Below are 25,065 nucleotides of genomic sequence, written 5' to 3' on the forward strand. Positions count from 1 at the left end.
ACGTAGTCTTGCAGTTTCTCTGGCGCTTTCAGAGTCGATCTGTTCCGTAGACATCGTGTGGTCCTGTCGGCGTTGTGCTCGCAATCTGACTCGGAAGTTCCAGAAATTGACGTATCTTCGGTTTCCTGCTCCTCTTCATCGTCATCGGTGAGTTCATCATCGCGATCAGCTTGAATTTCCTGTTTAGACGTTGAATCATCTTCTGGAATAATCACACTTTTCGTGTGCTCAAGCGTTTTCTCTTCAAATACGACATCTCGTGATCTAATGAGTTTGCATTCCTCTTTGTCGAAGATCCTGTATCCGTCATCATGATCGTAGCCAATGAGAATACCTTTAGTGGCTTTTGGGTCCATCTTTTTTCTGGTTTGCTTCGGAACATGAACATAGCAAGTGGAGCCTATTACACGTAAGTGTTTCAGTCCCGGTTTCTTACCGTACCACAGTTCATATGGAGATGTTCCTGGCACGTTTGAAGGTCCCGTGCGATTCAAGATGTAGTTCGCTGAACGAACTATTTCAGCCCAGAGTGTCTGCGGAATGTTTCCGTGGGCATGCATAATTGCCCTTGCTGTTTCGACGACTGTGCGATTCTCTCTTTCGCTACAGCCGTTTTGTTGTGGGGTGTATGGCATCGTTAGACGTTGAATAATACCTTCCTTTTGAAGCATACTTCTAACGTCCTTGTTGTCAAACTCCTTCCCATTGTCACTCAGAAGTTCTTTGATCACATGTCCAACAGTTTTTGTTTCAGCTAAAAACTGACTCAGCTTCTCTGCAACTTCTGATTTTTCTTTCAAGAAATAAATCGTCCTGAATTTTGTGTAATCGTCCTTGAAGAGCACAAAATATTTAAATCCTGACATCGATTCCTGAAATGGTCCGCATACATCTGTGTGAACTCGCTCTCCTGCTTTTGTTGTCTTCGTTCTAGTGCCAAATGGTAGGCGATGAGCTTTTCCGTACATACAGCCTTCACACAGTTCACTGCCCATTTCCACTTTGATGTTCAGCTCCTTGCTCAGTAGCGACTTCACATGGCGCTTATTCTGATGTCCGAATCTCTCATGATATAGCTGCAAGAGATTATTTGTACCTGTGACATTGACTTCATCGAGTGAGCTGGTTTTCGTACTTCTCACGGCCAACTTATAAAGTCCTCCAAATCGATCACGAACTCCTATCAGCTGGACTAATCCGTCGACTTTGAAATTGCAAGTTTCTGTGGTTGAGATGAACTCGCTATTTTGACGTTTATCTTGTGCTGCAAGAACGGAGAACAAATTCTTCTGAATACTTGGAACGCACCAAACATCTGTCAGAGTGATTTTGTTCCATCTTCCTCCAACTGCTGCTTCAATCTCCACTGTACCTTTTCCAATGGCTTCAATTTTCTCACCATTCGCTGTGGTTACTGAATGTGTTGTTGAAAATGGTTCAAGTGTTCTGAACGAATTTTTGTCATTTGTGATATGACTTGTCGCGCCATTATCTACATACCAGTCTTTATTACTGCTTTCAGAATTCATCACAGTTGATGTAATAGAAACGAGTGTCATGTTCGTACCTGGTTCCGGATTGCTCGATTTCGGTGGCCTGCCATCAGCTATCCACTTTCTACACACTTTCACGGTGTGATTTGGCTTCTTACAATAATGACAAATCAGCTTCTTTTTCTTCTTGGAATCGACTACATTCGCTTGCTGCGATGCCTGCTTCGACGAGTTCACAACCAGAGCTTTCTGATCAGAAGATTCGTCCTCCTTGGTCCCTAAGGCTCGTTCATATGCACACAATTGATTTGTCAGATTATCGACTGTTCTGTCACTTTTTGACATTAACATCCAGCTAGACTTGAATGAAAAATAGTCATCTGGTAGTGTTCCCAGAATTTTACAGATCAGAAATAAGTCTGGTAGTTCCAGGTTCGCTTCATCTTTCATCATCTCCTGCTTCAACTCGCTCCATAGTGTTTTCAATTTTGAAATATGTGATGCGATGTCAACTTCAGGATTCCTCTTAAATCCAAAGAATTGTAAGCAGAGGTTGTAGACTTTGTCCTCAGAAACGCCGTCAAACAACTTGTGAAGTTCCAGCCATACTTCTCGCGACGTCGTGAATCGCATTATCTTCTGCAACGTTTCATCTGACATGTTCGTGGTTAAGATAATCAAGGCATTGCTGTCTGCTTTATTGAATACTTCTAATGCACTTTTGTACGTCGCTGTTTGGGCAGCGGTAGCATCTTCTTGTAGTGTATTAGGTGCCACTAACCTGCCTTGGACAACATCCATTGCTCCGGAGACTCCTCGTAGACAGACGGAAATTTTGTATTTCCACGTAGTCCAATTTGCTTTCCCTTCCAATAGTCCAACGTTAATTATTCTTGACGAATCCATTGTTTCTTCTTTGGTTCACCTCGTGGATTCCTTAACCTCAAAATTGGACTTGCGGAGATTACTTCAACCAGTACGCCAAATTATATTTTCCCGTTAGTGCACTTTCTTTTTAATACGCACTGTAGCCCATAACCTGTTGGGATTTTCTAATAAGGCCGACTGTTTTGATTTAAAAGCTAAAACTGTTTATTCAAACGTGAACGTGTTGTTTTACCATCTACAAGTTTCAAGTTAGTGTCTAATGTCTATGGCGTATACCAGGTTTTTCCTTAGTTACATCTACTCGTTGGTTTTAGTACCAACCTAAACAAAATAAAAGTACTGTTATTAAATAATTATAAAATGAGAAATACATCAACATCTTCATTTGCAATTGGTTTAGGGTAGGTTGTAAAGATTATAATAATGACGATTTACGATAGTGGTAAGTTTTTGCCTACCGACGTGCTAGTCTAGTCTACCTGACAGTTATTCAAACGGAATGCGGAATATCGGCAAAATGCAGATTGTTTGTCCCTCCTGGAATGAAGTGCTCATAGTCGTAAATCTTCATTATTATAATCTTTACAACCTACCCTAAACCAATTGCAAATGAAGAAGCTAAAATTCCAATTTCTCGTTCCAAAACTAATCTCCTACGATTCTTATAACTTTAAATCCACAATTAGCTAGTAATTTTAAAACATCAAATGTTAATTTATACTACTACTACTTTACTTTATTTTACCCTACGGGCTTTAAAGGATTCCTATACTTAACAATTCTAAATAAACTTACAATTCCAAAATCATTCTTTTTTCTTTTTTAATTAACCTACATTTTCTTTTATTCCCCACCCCTCTCCTTCTCTATCCTTTCCCTCCTCTTCCATACCTCTTTCATCCATCCTATCTCTCTTCCGTCTTCGTTCAGTATTTCTCCCCGTTCCTTTTCCTCCCTTTCTCTCATTTCACCGCATCCTCTCCACATGTGCTCGATCGTCTCTCTCTCCTCACGGCACATCCTGCACATTCTTTCCTCCTCCTCCATCCAGTACTTATTTTCTCTCTCTTCGTTCCCACCTGTTATGTTAATTTATACAACCCTTTACTATTTAGTTGTCTGTGGAAGTAATAACTTGCTGGTATGGTAGTTTTACCCCTATTAGAAATATTGACTAAAATCATAAATCATACCAACAAAGAAACAGTTTATAAACCACTTACACTTACAGGTAAGAAATCGGTCATTGTTGCTCGTTGGGTGCGACCAATGTTTGTCTGAGTTTTATTTAACACCCTACCATAAATTATCGGGTGGAGTGCTTTAAGATTTGTTTCTTTGTTGGTGTGATTTCTATTAGGGGTAAAAATACTATATAACGTACTTTGTTGAAAGTTCAAGAATTACATAACAAAGAGGTTGATTTGCAATGACTGGTTTACTTCCAATTTTATTAGATGATTTACTAGTGACTGTCTCTAATCCAAATATATGATGTTCTGCTTTTGAATAATAGACGGATTCCTTGATTGCCATATCAACTACCAAAAACACACTTTTTCCATGGCATTCAAATTTTTAAGTTCTCATACAAAATGATTTTGAATTAAGTCTTCATTTCCAATGCCAAAATATTTTTTCAATGTTGTTTTGCAAGATAGTTTAAATAGTGAGTTCCTGAGAAACGCGTACCCCTTTGGAAAACAAAATCACCATGCAATGCACTGATGAATAGTCATTTCTGACCATCTTGGATTTTTTTTAGTATAATTTTTAAATTGATCTAATATTAATAGGTATTGCCTGCAGATTCATGTTGTTGGCATCTGTTACAGTTTGTTTCATGGTACATTTCCATTTTAAGCTGTCACAATTATTTCTCTTTTTTAATTTTTAGCTCTTCTTTCAAGCAATTGGAACAAATTTGTAAACGTTTGCATTTTTGTGCCAAACATTGCTTTTAGAGATCTTTTATTTCTGAAAACGTCATGTTAGTTTGAGTACCCACATCACAAAAATTTTGATATTCCTCATCTAAATTTTCATAAGTTAAATTGTTAGAAATATCATCAACTTCATAATTTGTGTGCTAAAAATGTTATTATACTCCATCCAGTGAGAGATTGGGAGATTTTAAATTATAGACTTGTAATCACATTAAAAAATGCACTAGAATAATTAATTTGAGCATAATTTCAGGGCAAAAAATGTTACTGCTTGAAGGTAAAGAAATAAATAATTTATGCTAGGTGGTACAACCAATCTCTCACTGGACAAACTATATAAAGTGTATTATACAAGATGGTAAGATTATATCTAATAGGTATGTTAAATATAGTTATAAACTAGGCAAAAATGAATAGGAAATTCCACATTTTTTCCTGGAAAGCAAAATTATTGCCCCAAACCTCTCACATATTCTTAAACACAAGATACATTTAAAATGTTACAGGTACTTGAAACATTACATTTAATGTGTAGATTAATATATTTGTAACACATTTCATTACAAATTTTAAACGGTATTTATAAAAAATTCAAAAAAGGAAAAATTCCCTATTCATTTTTGCCTAGTTTATTTTTGAAAAGAGTATTTTTTGTGAATACAGTAATGCAACACATGCCCACATCACCGCCATTTTGAAAATCTTTTTAGTATTAAAAATTATGTATTATCGCGTTTAAACTTTTTTTCTATTAAAATGTATTCTGTTTCAGTTAAATGTCTTATTTTTACACTTATTATTGACTTTTATTTATTTTTTGGTCAAAATATAGGCGGCAAAGAACTGACTATAGCTAAAGACCACATTTCCAAGGCTAACTACATTTTACATTTTTTCAAATTTTTTAATTCGATTATTTTTTATACAGTTTAGATTAAAATAAGATATCCATGTGTTACATCGCTAAATCCACAAAAAAAAACCTATTTTTAAAGATATTAAATTTGACCCCCATCCCATTTAAAAAAATCAAATTAACCTTGTATCTTCAAAATAAACGATGTTAGAAAACTGAAAAAATTTTAAGATGATACAATTTAAACATTTCTAACTATGTGCCAAATTTCAACGTGTTCTGCTAAACCATTCTGAAAATATTTAGCTGTGTCCATACTTTTATCGACCTGTATGTAGAGACGAAAATATTGCACTAAAAAAAAAGATCCAAAACATTCCCTTTTCAAAGTTGTGCCGAAACCGACGACGATGACCATTGTCGGTCATAAATCTACCCTAATTTATTTTATGATATCCAACCCATCTGGCACTTTTCTCTTGCTGACGCGTTGTTGTCGATTTCCGTAGCAAATTATTATTTATATAATTTATAATTTGTTTTAAAAGCACGATCGGCCGGGCACCCCTTTTCTCCTGGCGCCCCTAGGCAATTGCCTATGATGCCTAGTGGTAAAACCGGCACTGCGTGCTCTCGTCGCTTTTTTTGTAAAACATGAAAATAAAAAAGTGTTGTGTGCCCAATAAAGATGCTCAACGGCGCCTCATCCATAATGTCTAACTCATACTGTTACTGTTACTGTTCTACAAGTAACCTACCGCCTACCGGACTTATAACGTAAATTATACAGGCTGTCCCAGAACTGGCTCCCCACAGAAAAAGGGGAGCCTTAAGGCGAGTCCTATCTCAAATGATAACCGAGAAAAGACATTCTGAAGTTGACCAATCAGAGTTGAGCACCATTAAGGTGGAATAATCGCAATTTTGCGTTGCTTAGGTTTCCTTTTTATCCGTAAACCTCTATAATTCTGTCCATTAGATTCTAGATTGGACCGTTTGAATTCCCCGCAAGATTAACGGGGGCAAGATATGCTCAGTTCATTGGCACGGAGCTACCTGATCTACTTGACATTGTACCTCTTGCTTATCGCATAAATGACTGGTTCCAACATGTTGGTGCTCCACCCTTAGACCATTTAAGTGGTGCCCTTCGCTCCTATGGACTGCTCATTCCCTATGCTTGCTGTGTACGGAAAACGCACCAACATCTAAAAAAAAAGGCAATATTTTTTTGCCCTTACGTAGACGGAAATTGTATCTGCGCATGTACCGTAAACGGTAACGGAAGGTAGAATATAGCCTAAGGGAGTCCGTTTCGGCTCAGGGACGCGGGTTCTATTCCGACCGAGGGCGAAATTAAAAGAAAAAAGGCTATATTCTATCTCGTGATTCGGAAGTTACGTTAAGCCATTGGTCCCGGTCGCCGAAAACTGCATGGACCTGCGCAATATCGACTTCCGCTAACGTAAAGGATAGCTATATCGTTTCTCCTTTAGATGTTGGTGCGTTTTCGGTTAAACTATTAGCAGTCCATAGGAGCGAAGCGCATCACATTTTAGCAGAAACGTTCAGGAAATTTTGGATAACCAATATCCACAGCGCTGGATCGGTCGAGGGGGACCGCATCATTGGCCTGCAAGGTCTCCAGCTCTGAATCCACTAGATTTTTTTCTCTGGGGTCATTTGAAATCTCTGTGAAATCTCTCATTTATCGGCGGCCCATAAATTCAGAGGCTGATCTGAGAGTTCGAATTCAGGAGGCTTTTGTTTCAGTTACTGAAGAAATGATAACTAACGCTACTACAAGAAGTTTGTTATGTAGAGCACAACTGTGCATACAAATGAATGGTGGTCATTTCGAACATCTGCTTTAACATTATTACCTATTTAAATAAATGGTTCTTTTTGGAATCGCCATTTTTATTGTTTTATGTCGAAGTTATTATCTTTTACAATTCTCAAGTCTTGATGTTGATGACAGATAAACGTCAACGAATTTTTATATCGGAAAACGTCAAAATTCCAGTTGCCCAAACATTTTATTGATTTTTGCGATATCAGAGATTTTTTGTTGTTGTTTAGTAACCGATCGGATTTTTTAGTAATACCTGAGGACGAGCTTCCGGGATTGGTGAAATTAAAAACTTTATAACTCGGTAATTTGAGCTAGCAGAAAATTTATTTTAGTCAATTTATGTCCGATCGGGCGATTTTTGCCTACTTATGGACTAGTTTTTAGGGCGTAATTCAGAATATTATAGCCCGGGGCTGTAATAGCTATTTATGCACCAAGGGCGTTACAACGATGATTGCGCCCGGAGAACGATGAATCCAACTCGAGGGCTTTAGCCCGAGAGATGGATATCGTTCGATGGGCGTAATCATTCGGTGACGCCGTGGTGCATACAAGATTTTATTTTTCACTACGTGTTCTTAAAAAAAAAAATATTTGCCATCTTTGCAATTATGAATAGATGAGGGCGTTATGAATTCATTACGCCCGCTTATACTTCTTACTCCCGCTTATTCTTATTACGCCCGCTTATTCTTATTACGCCCTGTATTATGCCCCCCCGGTTGTTATGGACATGTTAACGTATTTCGTATCCTAGGAGTTATCATGCCCCAATGTCACGCCGCGGGCCACAAACGCCTTCATTACGCCCTTAATACATAAATAACTATTGGAGTCTCTTTTGTTGTCGGCACATGCCTGTTTTCTCCGGTGCACCCGAACTGCGGTCAGCGGTCAGAAGCCCAATAATCCGACACCTGAACTGCGGTCAAACAATTTTAACTTACCTGGTCGTCTCTAACCTTCTCTCGAACTGCGGTCAAGAAAATTTAACTTATTAGGCAATCACCAACTTTTTGTGACCGAGTTAGCTATGATTATCTAGTGTTTTTGTTGGCAGTATTTCGGTGATAACTAAAAAAGATGTACCTCTTGGCTTCCCCCACCATTTATTATATTTAATTCAAAACTTTGGAAACAAACATTTATTTACAAAACAGTATTACAAAACTTGTGAGACACGCATTTAACATAATCATACTAATGTTTTAGTATTAAGTTGTTCAATCTAGAGTTAATAAAATTATGTTTTGGCGGTAGTCAAATGTTTCATCAACAAAGAACATTTGTTGATTAGGTACACATAAAAATATTATGTGAGATTCTGTTCTGTTGACTGATAAAAAAATTTCACCTCTCGAGGTCTTGACCGCAGTTCGGGAGGAGATTAGTAAGACCGATTATGACCCTTTTTGCCTGACCGTACTTGGACCGCAGTTCGAGTGCGCCCGTTTTCTCTGGGGAGCCCGTTCTGGGACACCTGTATAGGTACTAGCTAAGGCTGGGACTATTCGAATTTACACTTATTCCGATTTTACATAGTCAGCTATTCGAATATTGGAATAATTCGAATACGATTCCCAGCCTCAGGTACCGACTATCGGGTGATTTTAAATGACTTTTTTTCTTAAGTTGGGAACATTTTTCATAAATTATTTTGGCAAACTTGATACCTTAATCAACACATGGCGTACGTACGTTATTTTGACCTTTTATGTATTAATAAATTGTGTCAAATAGGCGAGGACGCCTATGTTTATGTCAACTATCACATTAAAAAGCAGAATAACCAACAATAATATTACCAGCCTATGGAAAAAAGTCACATTCATTTAAAATCACCCGATATATTGTTATTAAAACGATTTAAAAGACAATAATCGTAGCTGTCTTAAGTTGATTAGTTAGTGTCGTTTTGAGCAAATATTTTTGTGATAATACATTTTTTTAACACAGTTATTACCTACAGAATGTTTTCTTTTATGTTCGACTTTATCATTAACAATTAGTCATTAATAATGTGTTATAAAATTGTATAAAAACAATACAACATAAAGTAACACATTATTATTAATGATTAATTGTTATTGATATATGTATTAGCATATTACCTTTGAAATTAAAAGTTTAAAAGGCTCGGTTTATTCACCTTCAAGTAAATTTATCTGACCAGTAGTTGCTATGATTTAGAATCTGCTATTGGTACTGTCGCGAGTAAAAAAAACTGGTCATCAAAATTATGCCTTGACGCAATGGAAAATGCTCTATTGTAAAACGGTCTTAAATATCATAACCATGATAGAAAATATATCGTGATCATAACCTATCATCATGTTGTATGACATTAATCGACATTGATTACTTAATTTTTTTGACACTTTGTTGACGTGGGCATAATCAGGCAAGGACATTTTTTTAATTTGTGACAATCTAACCGAATTTTGAAATGACATTGACGACCAGAATTTTTTGCTCGCGACAGTAGATCCATAGTACATAGGTATACTTGCTAGTTATTAAAAAAGGATGCCGAGTATCGCCAAAATGCAGATTGTTTGTGCCTCCTGGAATGAAGTGTTCATAGTCGTAAATCTTCATTATTATAATCTTTACAACCTACCCTAAACCTATTGCAAGTGAAGAAGCTAAAGTTCCAATTTCTCGTTCTCAAACTATACCTGCTACCCTCTTCCCAGACCCAGAGCCGGTTTACGAAATTTCGGAATTCTGTAGTAATAATTAATAAATGATCCACACAAAACTCCTTTAATTTTGGTCATTTTTTAAATTCCATCTCTTCCATCTCAGTTGTTTCGCGTTATTTAGGAAACCATTGCAACCTTGCAAATTAATTCCCGCCAGTAGTAATCTTACGCCTATGATGTTGTTTACAGAATTACAACTGTCAATCCGAACGAAGTTTCAGTAAACGTGTTTTCAATTGTTAGAAACTGTTGAAATTATTGATTCTTCGAGTAAGAAATTTGTTGGGCGCTATTCGACCGTGAGATCAAAAAAAAAAAAATTAGAGTTGGCTGTGACCAAAAATGTCAGTAGGCAATTCGTTAAAATTTCAATTATCAGATATCAGTCTTAAAAGTTAGGTTAGTGATTTTGAGAACGTTGAAATCTTGATTTTCATAAAGGTGTGCATTATATGTGACCTGTCGGTTGTAAAAGAATCATGAGGAGCTCCAATCATATTTACGAACTAGAGTAAATGTTCGAAATGTCTGCCTTCAGCTTCCTAACATAATGCTACTCTCTTCGTAAAGTCGGGACATCAATTAAATTGCAGTTATCAGTAACTACTTACATTAATTTGGGAATTGTGCCAGGGGGTCAATTGTTGACTATGATCGTTTATTTGCTAATTCGCATTTTTGCGAAGAATAAATAGCGAATGGTGGAAAGAAAGCCTATTCTTGACAAGTCTTCACAACACATTTTTAGGCATTCGTAAAAAAGAGTACAGTTTATATGTATGGCAACACTGCAAATACAACAAATCGAAGTTGTCTGACTTAATTTTTTAAATAATTGTCATATACAAATTAAAAAGCCATCACTGTTGTCAGTGTTTTGTGCTCATTTTTGATTAAAATGAACAGCAACTAAAACAATTTTTTTGCATATCGTAATCAAAGTGGCACTTTTTTACACGCAAAATCGTAGTGAAAGTAGCACTTTTTTACACGAAAATTCGTAGTGAATGTAGTACTTTTTTGCATCATTTTATTCCATCAAGTTGGAGATGATTGTCAAAGCGTACAGTTGCGGAATTAAAATTTCGGGCACTATTTTTCTGTCACTTCAACAAAATCTCTGTAAAGCACCTTCTACTGTCATCATGACTGACATTCAAAAATTAAACTTTTCTGTGTCAGTCACCCAATCACTTTTGAATTTTGAGATTTCAGTATTTAACATAAAATAACATTTTTAATTTAATTTCAGTTAGTTGCACTGAGTGTAATTAAATCATCGCTTTGATATGTTGCCTACCCGTTATTATGCCACAAATGACAATTTTTGAATTTGAAGGTTAGGTCAGGTAAAGGTTGTTTTAGAGTTTATATCATGACATTGACAATAGTGCCCGAAATTTTAATTCCGCAACTGTACCTATTTTTTTTGTTGGAATTTTTCATGTAAGACTCATTTAAAATATCAGTTGTGAGATTTATTATAATGCCATCAAAAGATGAAAACAATTACAGCATAAATGAAACGTGCTCTCTTATCGACATAAAACACAAAGACTAAAACTAGATTCCTTTACACCCTCGACGGGGTGCGTTCACATAAACAAAACGATACATAAAAAGGTGAGGTACGGGGTAAAGCGGGTGGGTCAGGCATCTGGGTCGTATTGGGTCTCCACTTTGAAGTGACTTTGAACTCCAGGAAGCACGGTGCCAACCAATTCCCAAAAATGCCTTACACGTTTTTCGTTAACTATCGCAAAAGATATAATTTAGACAACGTTCTAAAACACTGGGAAAAAGACAACGGACCATTACCGGAAGATAACGCCGACGTTAAAGTCGAACTGGATGATTCAAACACCGACAATGATGTAATTTGTATTTTTAGATTAACAATTTTATTTCAAATAAAACAAAACTTTACACTTCAAAACCAGCTCTTTATTCTTCGGCTGCGTGTTACAGAATGTATCAAAAAGTCTAAAACTATAACATTTTATGCAAGAGCTCGATAATTAGATATGACATTTACGACCCAGCTGGGGCTCGATGCTTAATCCCCCAGCTGCTTGTTCTTGACCCTATCGGGGTTAAAACAAAAATCCCACGCCTTAACTTAAGTCCATAAAATGTTCGACAATAAATTATATAAAAACTAATAATTTACCACAGTAAATAAATTCTAAACATTAACAAAAAGGGTCCTTTTGGCTCGGCTGATGCCGCCATCCGACGATATTGGTGGAAATGCTCACGACGCCGACTCCGAGTAATAAGAAAGAAATGAAAAATGGGAATCAAAACGTATTGAAACAAGCAGTTCTTTGGACATTTCAAATTTCCGTAGCGAAAGTATCATTGATAAAATTAATGGTAGGTAATTGTTCACTTTAACTAAAGATATTTTCATATTTGATGGCGGAAACAAAAGACTGAGAAATGTCACAAATTTATATTGTCAGTGTCAAAATTTTCAAAGACGTTCGTAATTTCGACAGAAATGCAGCAAATTGGCAATAAGAAAGTTATTCGTCGTCGAACTAGAGACAAAATTAGTAATCTGTTTGATTATATGAGAATAACTTTTCCTTTTGAATCACTGACAAAAATTGGTTTCCTTAGAATTTATTTTTTCAATCTATTTAGTGAAAATTTAAATTTATTTATCTAATCCCGTGGGATAAATGACGCTTATCCCACTCATTTGAGTGGAATAAGGAACTTCATTACCGGACGCATTTCATTACTCCACTCAGTGGGATAAGTGAGCTTCATTACCCCACTCAGTGGGATAAGTAAGTCATTATTCCACTGAGTGGTGTAATGAAACTGGCGGAAATAAATAAGATTTACCCCTTTTTTTAATTCGGGAAGGTCTTAGATAAAATTTTGTACATAACACGTGGGCTAAAGCATATTACAGGAAACTCGTGTGATTACAGATGAACTCGGGCTAACGCCCTCGTCATCTGCAATCTTCACACTCGAATCCTGTAATATTGCTTTTATCCCACTAATTGTGTAAATAACTATTATACCTAGACATTCCTTTTTACGGCGTTTATGAGAAATTTGACACCTGACAATACATTTTTGTGACATTTCTCAGTCTTTTGTTTCCGCCACTAAATATGAAAATACCTCTACTTCTGGAATTTTCGCGTTTTTTCTGGCTAGACAGCCTCAGGGGTCCTCCTAGATCGTTTCCCACCATTCAAACCTTGTGCAAATGCCTTTTTTCTCTCTTGTTGTGTTTCAAGGTCGCGTTAAGGTCGCGCCAATGTCTTATTATAACTAAAGGGTAAGGAAAATTCATTTGCACAAGGTTTGAATGGTGGGAAATGATCTAGGAGGACGCCCTGAGGCTGTCTAGCCAGAAAAAACGTGAAAATTCCAGAAGTAGTCAAAGTACACGTTTTTTGACAGAAGACAGACACAGAGACAAGTGTGGCGGGAATTAATCTGCAAAGCTACAACGGTTTTCTACATAACGTGAAACAATTGAGATGGAGAGTTTAGTATTTTTCGCTGCGTTATGTATGTACTATTTTAGGGACAAAATACTTTGGTCGTCATTCTTCTGTCACTTCAAAACAAATTAATGTAAACCAAGCATTAACGTCAAGTCAATAGGGATGACAATTTCAAATTATGTATTGACTTTTCTCTTGTCAAAAATATGGCACCTTCCACCATTCAAAAATTTAAAATCATCTCCCTTGTTTCTGGGGGATTGTCCATGGGCCAAATTGCCTTGTGGAAACCTTTTCAATTTTTCCTCCTAGGAATATCTCCTTCAGTTGTCCATTTTTCGGTATTTAACATTTTGCAATGATGAGTTTGACAGTAACAGTAGTTGACAGTAGTAAAAAATAAGGTCAACCGTCCTAATGCTTGCTTTACAACTTTATGTCAGTCAACTGACTTTGACGACCAAAGTAATTTGTCCCCAATAGTACGGAGTATACATATTGATTTTTTTCCTCTTTTTTTTTTTTATTTAGCTTAGCTTGAGATGTAAATAACTTTTGTACCAAATTAACATGCAATATTGCATACGGTTTTTATAGGAAGGTAAAATTGTGTAAAATATAAATTTATGATCGAAAAAGATTAGTTGTTCCTCGCATGGTTATAGTAGAAACTGTTGATAGACTTGGAGGAATTTTCATTTTGTATCGTTGAGAAGATTGTTTTTGTACTGTCCAATCTCGTGTATATAGGGTAGTAAGCAAAAGAAAGATGAATTTAATTTATGATTATTTATTCCGATAAACCTTAACGTTTTCGTACATTATCCTATATTTATATGCCAATTGTAAAGTATCTATAATAGTTTTATTTCCCATTGTCTTATTGTTTTGCACGTAATTCATCATATTAAGTAATGTCATTAGGATAGACTTATTGTATTAAAGATAATAAAGATTTATTCCATACGTTGCCTTTATCGCAAACCTTCAACAAAACCGGGTTTAAAAAAATTGATTTAATTGGCACTTAACCTACGAAATTTGTGTTTATGAATGTTAAAAATAATTCGGTGCTGATCTAATAATAATCTATCTACATCCGCTATATCTACATCACAACAGTCTTCTAAAACATTAATTTTGGTAAAAATCATAACTATCACAAAACTACTCATCTTACCCTTATGGTACCAAAGCAAAGATCTCCTAGACGTTATATTATGTACAAGTTTATTTACACGTTAAAAGTACATTCATTTAAAATTATAATCTGCACATAGCTCACAGGAGGTAGTGCTCCTCTTTATCTTCTGATTCGGAAATGTAAGTTCTTGCACATTTCGACGAAAGTTCTTCATAGGTCCCACCTTGTAGCAGTCCGACTATTACAACAGTCATATTATCACAACCGAGACCTGCCATCTGGCAGTCTGGGGCCAAGCATATCATCATCAGACTTTCACAAATCTCCTCGGGTTCTACCCCGGAGGCGATACGCTCTCTGACGTACGCAACCACTTCTTCGTTGCTCATGACGTCCCAAATGCCGTCGCACGCGATCACCACGAATTCCCATTCGGGGGTTACCTCATATACTTGTACTTCTGGATAGGCTGCAACAAATTGTCGCGTTAATAACAATCAAATTGCGTGTTGAAAAGGCAATAAAACTGACACAAATATTGTTACAGCCGTACGAGTCATGATTACATCGAGAACACTTCGATTATGTACCAAAAATAAATATTTCGTCACAAACAACCTCGACTATTTTCGTTTATTAATTAGGCACAGGTATCCTCATCATTCGAACCAGACGGCGCCGGCGCCAGAAATGTCGGGGTAACCGATTACAATTTGAATTCAAGTTGATTTAAAAATTTGCAAATAAAAAAAAATCCAAGGATACTTGTACGGTGTCGGTGTGGTCTTACATTTTTTCATTTACGCTTATATTTTCAATTTCATTTGTAAAACGGTGTTGCGGTTTTCCGTAGTATTGGCATTGCTAATGTGTTCTTTTTTGGTGATGTCGGTCGATCACAGTTCACAGTTCTACGCTCGGTGTCAACGTTCGGAAGGTACGTTGCTACCAGAGTGGATTCAGATTTTGATCAGATTTATTAAACTTGTCCGATAACACACGTGACAGGTCTAAATTATTTTACAACTTTATTTTTACTCACAACACGTCTACAAAAACAACCAAGTTCACTCATAAATTATCATAAAATTATAACCAAAATCAATTTGGAGGCAAACTATTGCATGATGTAAAAAGGCGGCTTCAACTCATGATAAATTTGTAGCTCAACACGTGTGCGTGCAAGAAATTTAAGTTAAAAATTTGACGATTCCGTGAATGTATGATTAGCAAGAGGAGAACCTGGCAACTGTATCCTAGAGTCCAACTAAAATTCTGTCAAGGTGATAACCACAATTTAAAATACTTTTAGCAGCAACTCGTAGTGAATGATTTACGGGAGTCAATCATATTCCTAATGGAACTAATTGTAGCTTAAGGTAATGGCAAACCTTACAATTTATTCTAAATGAAACTATTGTGTGAGCAGTTAGCAGTTTTGACAAACTTAAACTAAAAAGCATTAAACCATGAAGGATTAGCTTCTGGTACAATAAACATATTCAAAACTAAGAATGAAATAATTGTAACAGTTTGTCAGTCGGTCTTAATAGTGCTGTAATTTTAAGAAATGTAGTACATACAAAAGGGGAGGAACAGTATTTATAAAGAAAATAGTAAATAAAAAATCAGAATATTGGTTACTTATACGAATTGCACAAGACAGTCTATTGTCGAACAAGCGTGTTCTAAAGAAACGAATCCGAGGACATGTTTTGCAAAACGAGTGTAACATGCTAGTCTAGTTTTTCTATTTCGGCTTTCTAATTTCATTTTTTATAAGATAAAATAATTATCTAGTGACTTTTATTTTAATGGCATTGGGTTGGTATTGATGAAGCAATGTCATTTCATTAAAAATAAAATTTCAAATCGTCTCCCAAATTTTGTTACAATAGTAATCTACTTTCATTCATTATTATTAAATGAACTATTAAGTGCCAATTGACGCTAATGCACGGAAAAGTTTAAAACAGAATTACAACGGGTGCAGAAAAATCGCGGGCGCCTTAGATGTAACAAATGTCCCAGAACTAGTTCTCCTGAGAAAAAGGGAGTATTTGGGTAAATGTGATAATCTGAATTTTAAAGAAAAAAAGTCCCACCTCAAGCGATAATCGAGAAAGGACATCCTAAACTTGACCAATCAGAGTTCAGCACCATCAAGGTAGAACGATCGCAATTTTGCGTTGCCAGGATTTGGAATTTTGTTGCGATATCAATAATTATTTTTGCTGTCTACCGACCTGTCCAATTTTTTAGTAATACCTGAGGACGAGCTTCTGGAATTAGTGAAATTAAGAAATTTATAACTAGGTTATGTGAGCTACAAGAAAATTTATTTTAGTCATCTTGAAGTCTCTTTTGTTGTCGGCACAGGCCTGTTTTCTTTGGGGAGGTAGATCTAGGATACCTGTATACGCATGGTTCACAGCAATTTAAAACCTCGTGTTAATATAGTTTTGAAACGCTTCGAAAATCGTCAAAAAAAAAAGCTTTTAATGTGACTACCCATTCTCCGACCTTTGTTCTACAACTGTAATTAAAAATAAACCAGTCAGCATTATTTACACCTTTAATAACCCAAACTATCCAAATACTTTTTAATGAATTATTCACGACGCAATTTATTTTTATCAACGAATCGTGTTGCCACATCAATTACAATTCCAAGTCGGAACGACTTTGTGTTCTAATTTTTCAAGTTTACAAACCGTGCTGGATCGCGTGCGAAGCACCAACACTTCAAACTTATCGACATTTTATCGCAAACTCAATAAACGGTCATGTTTCTTTGTGCATGTACAATGCCGCTTGACTAACATGTTTCTGTTGCGCTTCTTTTCGGTCAACGGCCTATCGATAAATCGGCTATAACGGCCACTCGTGAAATAAAACCGTTAATTAAATCCTATCCGTTCGACTCTTTTCCAACAGAAACGTTTCAGCGTCACGGAAAAGTAAATACCACATTTGCGTCAAAGGATAATACCAAAATGGAACAACAATCGCCATAAACGAATGAGTCAACTGATTTTCTTAAGATAATCGAGGCAGATGTTTGCAGTTGTGCTTAAGACAAAGTTGTCGAGCGTCATCTATCAAAAAAAGAGGAGGGTTCGTGACGTCACATCGGGATGACATATTGATAACAGTTGCCATAGAACTCGCCAAGTTAATTCAGTTGTAGAAACTCCCATATAACTCCGCCCACAATGACAAATGATTTGTTTTAATAATTCAATTAAAAAAAAAACATGTGTGAGGGTATTTTGGATGAGATTTGCTAAAAATAACTTCGTAATCGATAGTTTCAAGACTTGTGGAGGAGTGACTCCTTCGTGGAGTCGTCACGCTCTTACGTTCATAAACCGCTGGAGCACAATGACGTAAATACGGTGACATTAGGAAAATGAATGGCAAGATGACCCGACCTAAATAGGTCACAACCTGTGCCAAATAACTTTCAATTCATAACATATGTTGTCCAGATTTTTCTATTTTTTAAAAATAAACATGTGGAGAACAAAGTAGTGGAAACTGACAAGTTATTGTAATGTAATTATTTACCTTGAGATACCAGCCCCATTGCTCACGCAACACTTACTTGTTCTAAATATACTGTCCATAAAAAGAAACATAAATATTGACAGTCTTTCAATAAACAGAGTAGGCACTTAAGAGACTTTATTGCCAGCTAATGGCAAGAACCACCTACCTGTAACAATTTGTTCTTGTTGGGGTTTGTCTTGGTTCCTTTTGAAGATAAAGTCGCCCAGAGCTCGAGACAGCGCCAGGTTGCCATTGACTCTGTTGAAATCGACCCATCCGCCGGCGGCCACTATTCGATCGTACTCCTCCTTGTTGTTAGGTTTGTGGTCGTTGGATAGGGGCTCCGCACGGCCCCCAATACTGGCAACGGCTCTCGAATCACCTACATTCGCACAATACAAAAGACCATTTTTTATAATTATTGCCACAGCTGTAGAGCCTGATTGTTCGTTTTTTAGCGTTTCATCTTCCAGCATGACTCTGTCGATTTCGAGGAACGCCTGTTTCATGCCTTTCTCAGCGTCTCCATCTTTGTATTCTTCTCTGTTGGTGATGAATTTGTGGAGGTGTTTGCCAGCGTACTCGGAGATTTTGGAGCCGCCGTGGCCGTCGTACACCGCGAAAAACGCGGCGTCAGGATCATCGGGTAGCGATAAAATGTGCGTGTGCGAGTCCTCCATGTTGATGCGCCATCCCTGCATTGAACTGGAACCCACCTGGTAGTTGGCGTTTTGGCAGCATGCTGTGTTTTTGGCAGTTACTGGTTCTGACAGAGTCTGACCCATAGTATTCCTAAAACGGAAAATATATTTACGCGGGACCGTTACCACACTGAACGTTGTTCTACTTTATACGACCCATTTTTCTAAATGTGAAATTACTTGACGGTACATAAAAAAACATTGTGAAAAACATCCATCAACTTTGAATTTAATAAAAAAATCTAATCGCACGCATACTACTTACTCAAAATTGAACTCTGCTCTTTTGGTGTCTTTTATTTAGCATACTTGTGCTAAATATAATGGCATATTTTCCTTATAATAATTAACACAACGACTTTTTATTGTTGTGTGTCACGAGATTTAGGACGCAATATTTAGGTTAATCCAACTGCAACTCTTCAAAAAAAATTGTTGACGTTTGACATTGATGTGACATTTGCAAACAACGCTACCAATCCACCAACACGAAATACCCTAAATCTGAGTATCGCAATCATTATCCGCCTGAAGTGTAGCTTGAATAGCCTTTGCACTCGTCTTACTTGTCTTACTGCACCAATAACGCTGAGGTAAACGAACTCTAATAAATTGTTTAATTTTGGTTTTTATCACTTTTAGTGATTTTAAAGATATTTGATTACGTTTCTTAATGTTGGTGGTATTGCAAGATGGCGTCCGAGAAACCCGGGAGCATTGAACAAGGTAATCCATTTTTATTAAAATTTAAAGTATCATTAAAGAATCACTACATCTTCATGGAAACAATCATTCACTGATTGTTTGAGACGCATGCGAAAAACGTACCAAAGAATTTTCATCTCTTAGCTCGAAATACGTTCACATTTTAAACAGGGTAGCTTATGTCAAACTGTCAAAAATATAATTGATTTGTTGCAATTCCTAGAGCAAGACCAAGCTTTAAGTGATCTGGAGAGAAGTTTATTGAGTATGGAAAATCTGGATAGAGCCTCTCCAGAAATATGGCCAGAGAAATGTAAGTAGATTATCTTTGTACACTGTAAAAAGTGTAACCATTGATAAATCCAGATCCAGGTATGACAAATTTCATCAATAGTTTCACACCATCTAGTGCAGTGAAGTTGCCTTACTCAAGAGAACTGAATCAAGAGGATCAAAATTACTTACACCGTGAGTACCTTGTGTTTAGGTGCTGAGTAATTCAGTGTACATTTGATAGAACTAGCAGCATTGCCAACAGCTGGATTGATCTCGAAGGTTAAAGAATTACATGATATTGCATATCAGTTGGGTGTTGAAGAATCAAAAGAAATAACAAGAGGAACATATTTGAATTTATTCAAACAAAAAAGGCAAAAGTGATACATTCTGTGGACATCAAGTGATGTTTGTTAATGGTGGAGGTGCCAAGTGTTTGAAGCTGTGTTTGAAGCTAATTTTATTTTTAATATTATGAGTAACATAAAAAATTACATTTTACAGTGAATCAAACGTTTTTTACACTTTATGGAAATTCTACGACAGACAATAAGTTGACTTTATGAGGTTGCAATTACATAGATTGTTATAATATGTATTAAGAAGGTGTGAAGTATTTTGTGTAAATCATGAAGCCAAGTACAAATTCTTTATTAATATAATTTTAAGTTGAATAAAGATTTGTGATGTTTTCTATTTGATACATGTTATTTTTTGGTTTCCTAACTTTCTGAGTCTTGGTGCAAATTCAGTAAAAAATCAAGTGTTCATGTTCAATTGAAACCCAACCCAAAATACTCGCCTGCTATCTTCAGGCAACACTTTAACTTGAAATACTTTCATTGGTGCGATTGTGTTTTAAAATTTACCAATATTGCTACACGTAACAATGTTGTAGTTGCTATGATATGAAGCTGTTGATTGGTATGATCTATGCAAAATCAATGTTGTTCAATAACGATATTGCTAAATTTGCTTGTTTACCACGTCTGTTTCCAAGACGGTAAGCTATGTTTACTCGTTGCTAACAATAAACCCGTCGGTAAGTAATTTTTGGTGTTCTAGAACGGTATGTAAATTTATTCAAAAATTAATTAATTATTATAATATGTAATTTTTATGTAGACAGAAGTTTTTGACCAATGTCATCTTTTTCGCAAAAAAGCGGAGTTGCAGGGCTTCATTAAAAAAACTAAAACCCTTATAAAAAATGCCTTTTTTTATTATTTTTTTAATATAAAAAAAATGGGTTTTTAATTTTTTTCCCAAAACAATACTTATACATAGGGTTGTATTTATTTCAATCAAAATAGATTGTAATATAATAACACATGAAAAATAAAAATTTAAACAAGAACAAAATTTTAAAGGAAAGTAAAAATTAAATTAAAAAAATTTCATCCAATGATGGGCTATGAGGAAGGGTGCCGCGAATGCTTGTTGCATTGCCCCGTTGAATGGCCAAAGAAAGTCTTTGACGAAGAAATTGTTTTGCCCTGACGTTGCCAGTTTCTTTAACCAACTTAGAGCCGATTGTGTTGATAAAAGTTCTAGTTTCTTCGCACCAAGGACCCAGTGTTTCGAAGGCAAGTGCCTTGAAAATAAAATTCGCAGACTTTAATATTTTATATTTTTCATGTTTTTTTCGGCAAGCAATTTCTGCTGCTGCCCCAGCTTCTACGGATGTCTGTGAAAGATATGAATTGGCAAGTGTATCGACACAAGTTACGTCCCAAATGAGACGTTGGCCCTTTGACCAAGGGGTGAGCGTGGCGCCATCTGGTCTCTTACCATCGTCACGTGAAAGATTCGTAGGTTCAAGTGTAGCTGGGATATGAATTGATGAAAAAACTCTTTGAATAATTGAATTAAGTTCACTATGCCTTGGCAGCCTTCCTTTGCTCTTAGTACAGCTTAGACCATGAATTCCTTGAGCGTTGACAAATATGCGGCAGTTGCAAAGATGATTTTCAAATAGTTCGCAGCCGAGTCGAAGACCTACGCAAACTTGAAAATCTTGCAAATCCAAAAAGGTACCAATATTTTTTGAAGGAATGGCATCCAACCAAGATCCAGATTCATTGCACTGAAGCGCTTTAAAGCGAGCTATGTCTGTAACTGTATTAAATTGAAGTTCACTTGTGATAATTCTTGTTATGTTAATGTTATCCCAGCATTTCTGAATATGTCTAGTCGATGGAAAGACAGAATTAATTGATGACCATTCTTCCAAGGCTGTATCCAAGAGGTGAACTTGAATCGGAATGTCCTTAGTAGGGAGTAATGAAGACATTCCATTCTGAACACCATAGGCTGAACTCAGAAATGCTATCAGGCACACATCTGAAATTCTGCGAATACCCAAACCACCTTTAGAAACAGGGAGAGTTGCTTGCAGCCATTGAATATCATTTATATTAATGTTAAGAATGCACGTGAGGCTCTTCCGAAGACAAGAGTCGATTTCAGAAATCAGCGACGGAAATTTCCAAAGCGCACAAGTGCGGATAAAATAAGTTAGTCTTGGTATAAAAAGGCAGTTCTTCAATAAAAAATACGCCACATGAGAGTTGAGGTGGTCAAGGCGAGAGATAAGTAACTTAATTTTTTGTTCTTTAATCCTGAATTGTTGAACATACGCCTCTTCAAAAATTGGAGCTCCCAGTAACTGTAAGTCGTTAGACGATACTATTCTAATTCCTGGACAAATTTTTTCAAATTGCTGAATGATAGACATATCTTCGTTTTTTGAATTGAAGAAAATTTCACATTTATCTGTGTTAACTTTCAAACCAATTTCAGCTGCTAATTCAATGAGATTACGAAGGTCATTTAAAACAATATCTGGGGTATCTGCAAGAGTGGCATCATCCAAATACCAAATGTTCAGCTCCGATGTCATTATCATTACCAAAGGTTGAATGGAAACACTAAACGCCATTGGGCCACAGGGATCACCTTGTTGAACACCAACTTCTGAAGATATGATTTTATCTCCAAAAAAAAGAGATGAAGGTAATCTGTAACTTTGATTCATAAAGGGATAAAGGATAGGAAAATTTTCTTTAATTTGTAAAAGCATTTTATCTCTTTCTACGGAATTAAATGCATTCGCAAAATCAATCTTCAGCATAATTTTGTCATTATTTTCAGGGAGATTAAGATAAGTACGAACTGTGTGGATAGCCATTTCGGAACCTTTTTTTGTTGCTACTCCAAGCTGATGGGGAGCTAAATATGAATGAATCTCGCAGTTGTTTTTAAAACAAGCAACGCGAGCTGCAAGTCTTCTAAAGGAGCAACCAATTGCTATTGGTCTCAAACCACCGTCTTTTTTTTGAAAGAGCGCAGAGGGAAGCTCCAAAAAATATGGGAAGAACTTCTTCATTAATCTTACCATCAAGAATAAAGTTACATAATTTTGTAATGGCTGTCAGGGCACGTTTACCAGCTTCTCCAGCAGAAAAAGAGACCATATCCTTCAAAAATTGAGGTCTCATACCATCGATTCCTGGTCCTGAACCGCAATAGAATGAATTAATACCTCTTAAAACATCTGACTCGTTCACGCAAAAGACAGGAATATTGTTCAGAGGTGGCTCCGGAAATGAAAGAGGACGAGACGGTGTTGGATGTTTCGTTTTTAAGACATTGAAGGTGACTTCATCAAAAGGAGCAAGTTTGTCATCAGAACTTAAAATTTTAACTGCTCCTCTAATGTCAAAATCATTCACTTTTGCTTCTATTCTTTTTTGAAAGGTGCTTGAACCATTTATCTTTGGAATCGATGACGGTAAATTGAATTTGGCGATATTATCCTTAATTTTCGACGTTAAATTTTTTATTTTTGATCCGTTTAAGTTAAATGATATATAAGCAAAAACAAATAAGTTTTCCCAAGCCAGAATAGAGTTGGAGTTGATGCACTCGTGAATTACAGACGACAGTTTATCTGCTGATTGATTTCGGGCTCCTTTCGGAATTCTTCTCAGAGTGTGGATATTGCTACGTAAATTTATTAATTTGTCTTGAATCGAACTTCTTGACACATTAGTATTACTGATATCAACTTGTTTGTCGCAATGATATTTTCCGATATGTGTTTTAAGGCGTTTCTCGTCTTTAAATAGATGTAAAGGAGAAAATGGGTACGCAATTTTCGTAGATGGCTTTTCTATAATAGAAGACGTTTGTGAGTTTTCCAAATTTGAAGAAGGCTTGACAACTTGGGACAGGTTTGGCTCAATTTCAAAATTATCCTGCGAAAATGGTATATCTTCATCGCTTTCAACTTCGCTGTATCTATATTGAGGTCTAAAGAATTTCCCTAAATTGGATCTTAAACCAGTAAATCCATTCGATGTTGACGGGGCACATGGGACAGGCGAAAGCAAGGATACAACATTAGAATGACTTTTACTCATGTGAATTTTAACTCCTGCATTATTTTTCAATATCTTGTTGCAGATTTTACATTTTGAACCATCATTAGCTTGTGATAAAACAATATTTTCTGATGAAATAAACGATTGAGATTGTGACAGTGACATTGACATTTTTATACATATAAAATGGAGTTATATTAAATTATATAACATTTTTAATTTACAATCCGAAAATTTCCGATAATAATGCGGAATCTGGAAAAGTGCCCCGAATGCTAGCAGCGTTCCCACGTTGAATGGCAAGAAAAATCCTCTCAAAAAGGAATTTCTTAGATTTTGAATCCCCTGATTCCGCGTATATAAAATGGGTTTTTTATTTAAAAAAAGGGCAATTTTTCCCTCGATTTTTTTTCAATTCAATTTCAAACAAGGTATCACTTGGCGTACCCTTCCATTTGAAAAAAAAAGGTTAGGGGTGTTGCGCACTTCCGGAAGGACATATGCAAAAACCATATACGCCAAAATGTGAGCAAGGAAAAACAAAAATCGACCTGTTTCGGGATTTTTTACAAAAACCGCGTATGTCCAAGTTATGAATTTTATTCCAGTTAAAATTTCCACACTGTATTTTGAACTAACTATTTTTATCCCATGTCAAATCTCATATTATATTAATTAAGTGAAATTTATTAAGATACCTACGAGCACCAACAAAAGTACGAAATGATTCTAGTAAAAAATGAGACGTGCTCTCTTAAATATATGTATTTCAGAATTATCTAGATTCCTATACATCTTCAACGCAACGCAAACAAAGCGAGGTGATAAATGCGGTTGTGCCCCGCACGTATGGCTACGATACGTAATTATTTTTGTAATTTTTATGCGAAAGCTGGATAAAGTCGCAGTCGGAACGCCCTACTATGATCACACACTCAATTATTCGTTATGCCGGCGCTACACGATGCTAGGAACACCCTCCAACGTTGGAGGGTTGATAGTGCGTCGCATCGTGTGGCCGATCTTCAATCCACGAACGACAGATGTCGAGCATCCAACGTTCACGTTGGATCACGTTCCGGA

General features: G+C 36.2%; 2 protein-coding genes across 4 annotated transcripts; one reads left to right on the top strand and one right to left on the bottom strand.

Annotated features, from left to right (window-relative positions):
- Positions 1-13,993: 13,993 nt before the first annotated feature.
- Positions 13,994-19,080, bottom strand: LOC138133705 (probable protein phosphatase 2C T23F11.1). 3 transcript variants are annotated; one of them, XR_011160492.1, is made up of 4 exons: positions 18,763-18,881; positions 18,082-18,707; positions 14,400-14,832; positions 13,994-14,345 (listed from the first exon to the last, which is right to left on the bottom strand). XR_011160492.1 is itself a non-coding variant. In XM_069051651.1 (3 exons), the coding sequence occupies exons 2-3, from the start codon at positions 18,698-18,700 to the stop codon at positions 14,501-14,503; spliced, it is 951 nt and encodes a 316-aa protein (XP_068907752.1). In that variant the 5' UTR covers positions 18,701-18,707; positions 18,882-19,080; the 3' UTR covers positions 13,994-14,500. The 3 variants fall into 3 exon arrangements, 2 of the variants coding, with proteins under 2 accessions (XP_068907752.1, XP_068907751.1); XM_069051651.1 differs by lacking the exon at positions 18,763-18,881 and adding an exon at positions 18,882-19,080 and having other exon boundaries at positions 13,994-14,832; XM_069051650.1 differs by having other exon boundaries at positions 13,994-14,832.
- A 172-nt stretch (positions 19,081-19,252) lies between these two features.
- Positions 19,253-20,293, top strand: LOC138133706 (protein lin-52 homolog). The gene is made up of 4 exons (XM_069051652.1): positions 19,253-19,342; positions 19,545-19,634; positions 19,688-19,789; positions 19,839-20,293. The coding sequence occupies exons 1-4, from the start codon at positions 19,309-19,311 to the stop codon at positions 19,979-19,981; spliced, it is 369 nt and encodes a 122-aa protein (XP_068907753.1). The 5' UTR covers positions 19,253-19,308; the 3' UTR covers positions 19,982-20,293.
- Positions 20,294-25,065: the final 4,772 nt, after the last annotated feature.

This window comes from Tenebrio molitor, chromosome 6 (assembly GCF_963966145.1).
Source record: "Tenebrio molitor chromosome 6, icTenMoli1.1, whole genome shotgun sequence".
Classification (NCBI taxonomy): Eukaryota; Metazoa; Arthropoda; class Insecta; order Coleoptera; family Tenebrionidae; genus Tenebrio; species Tenebrio molitor.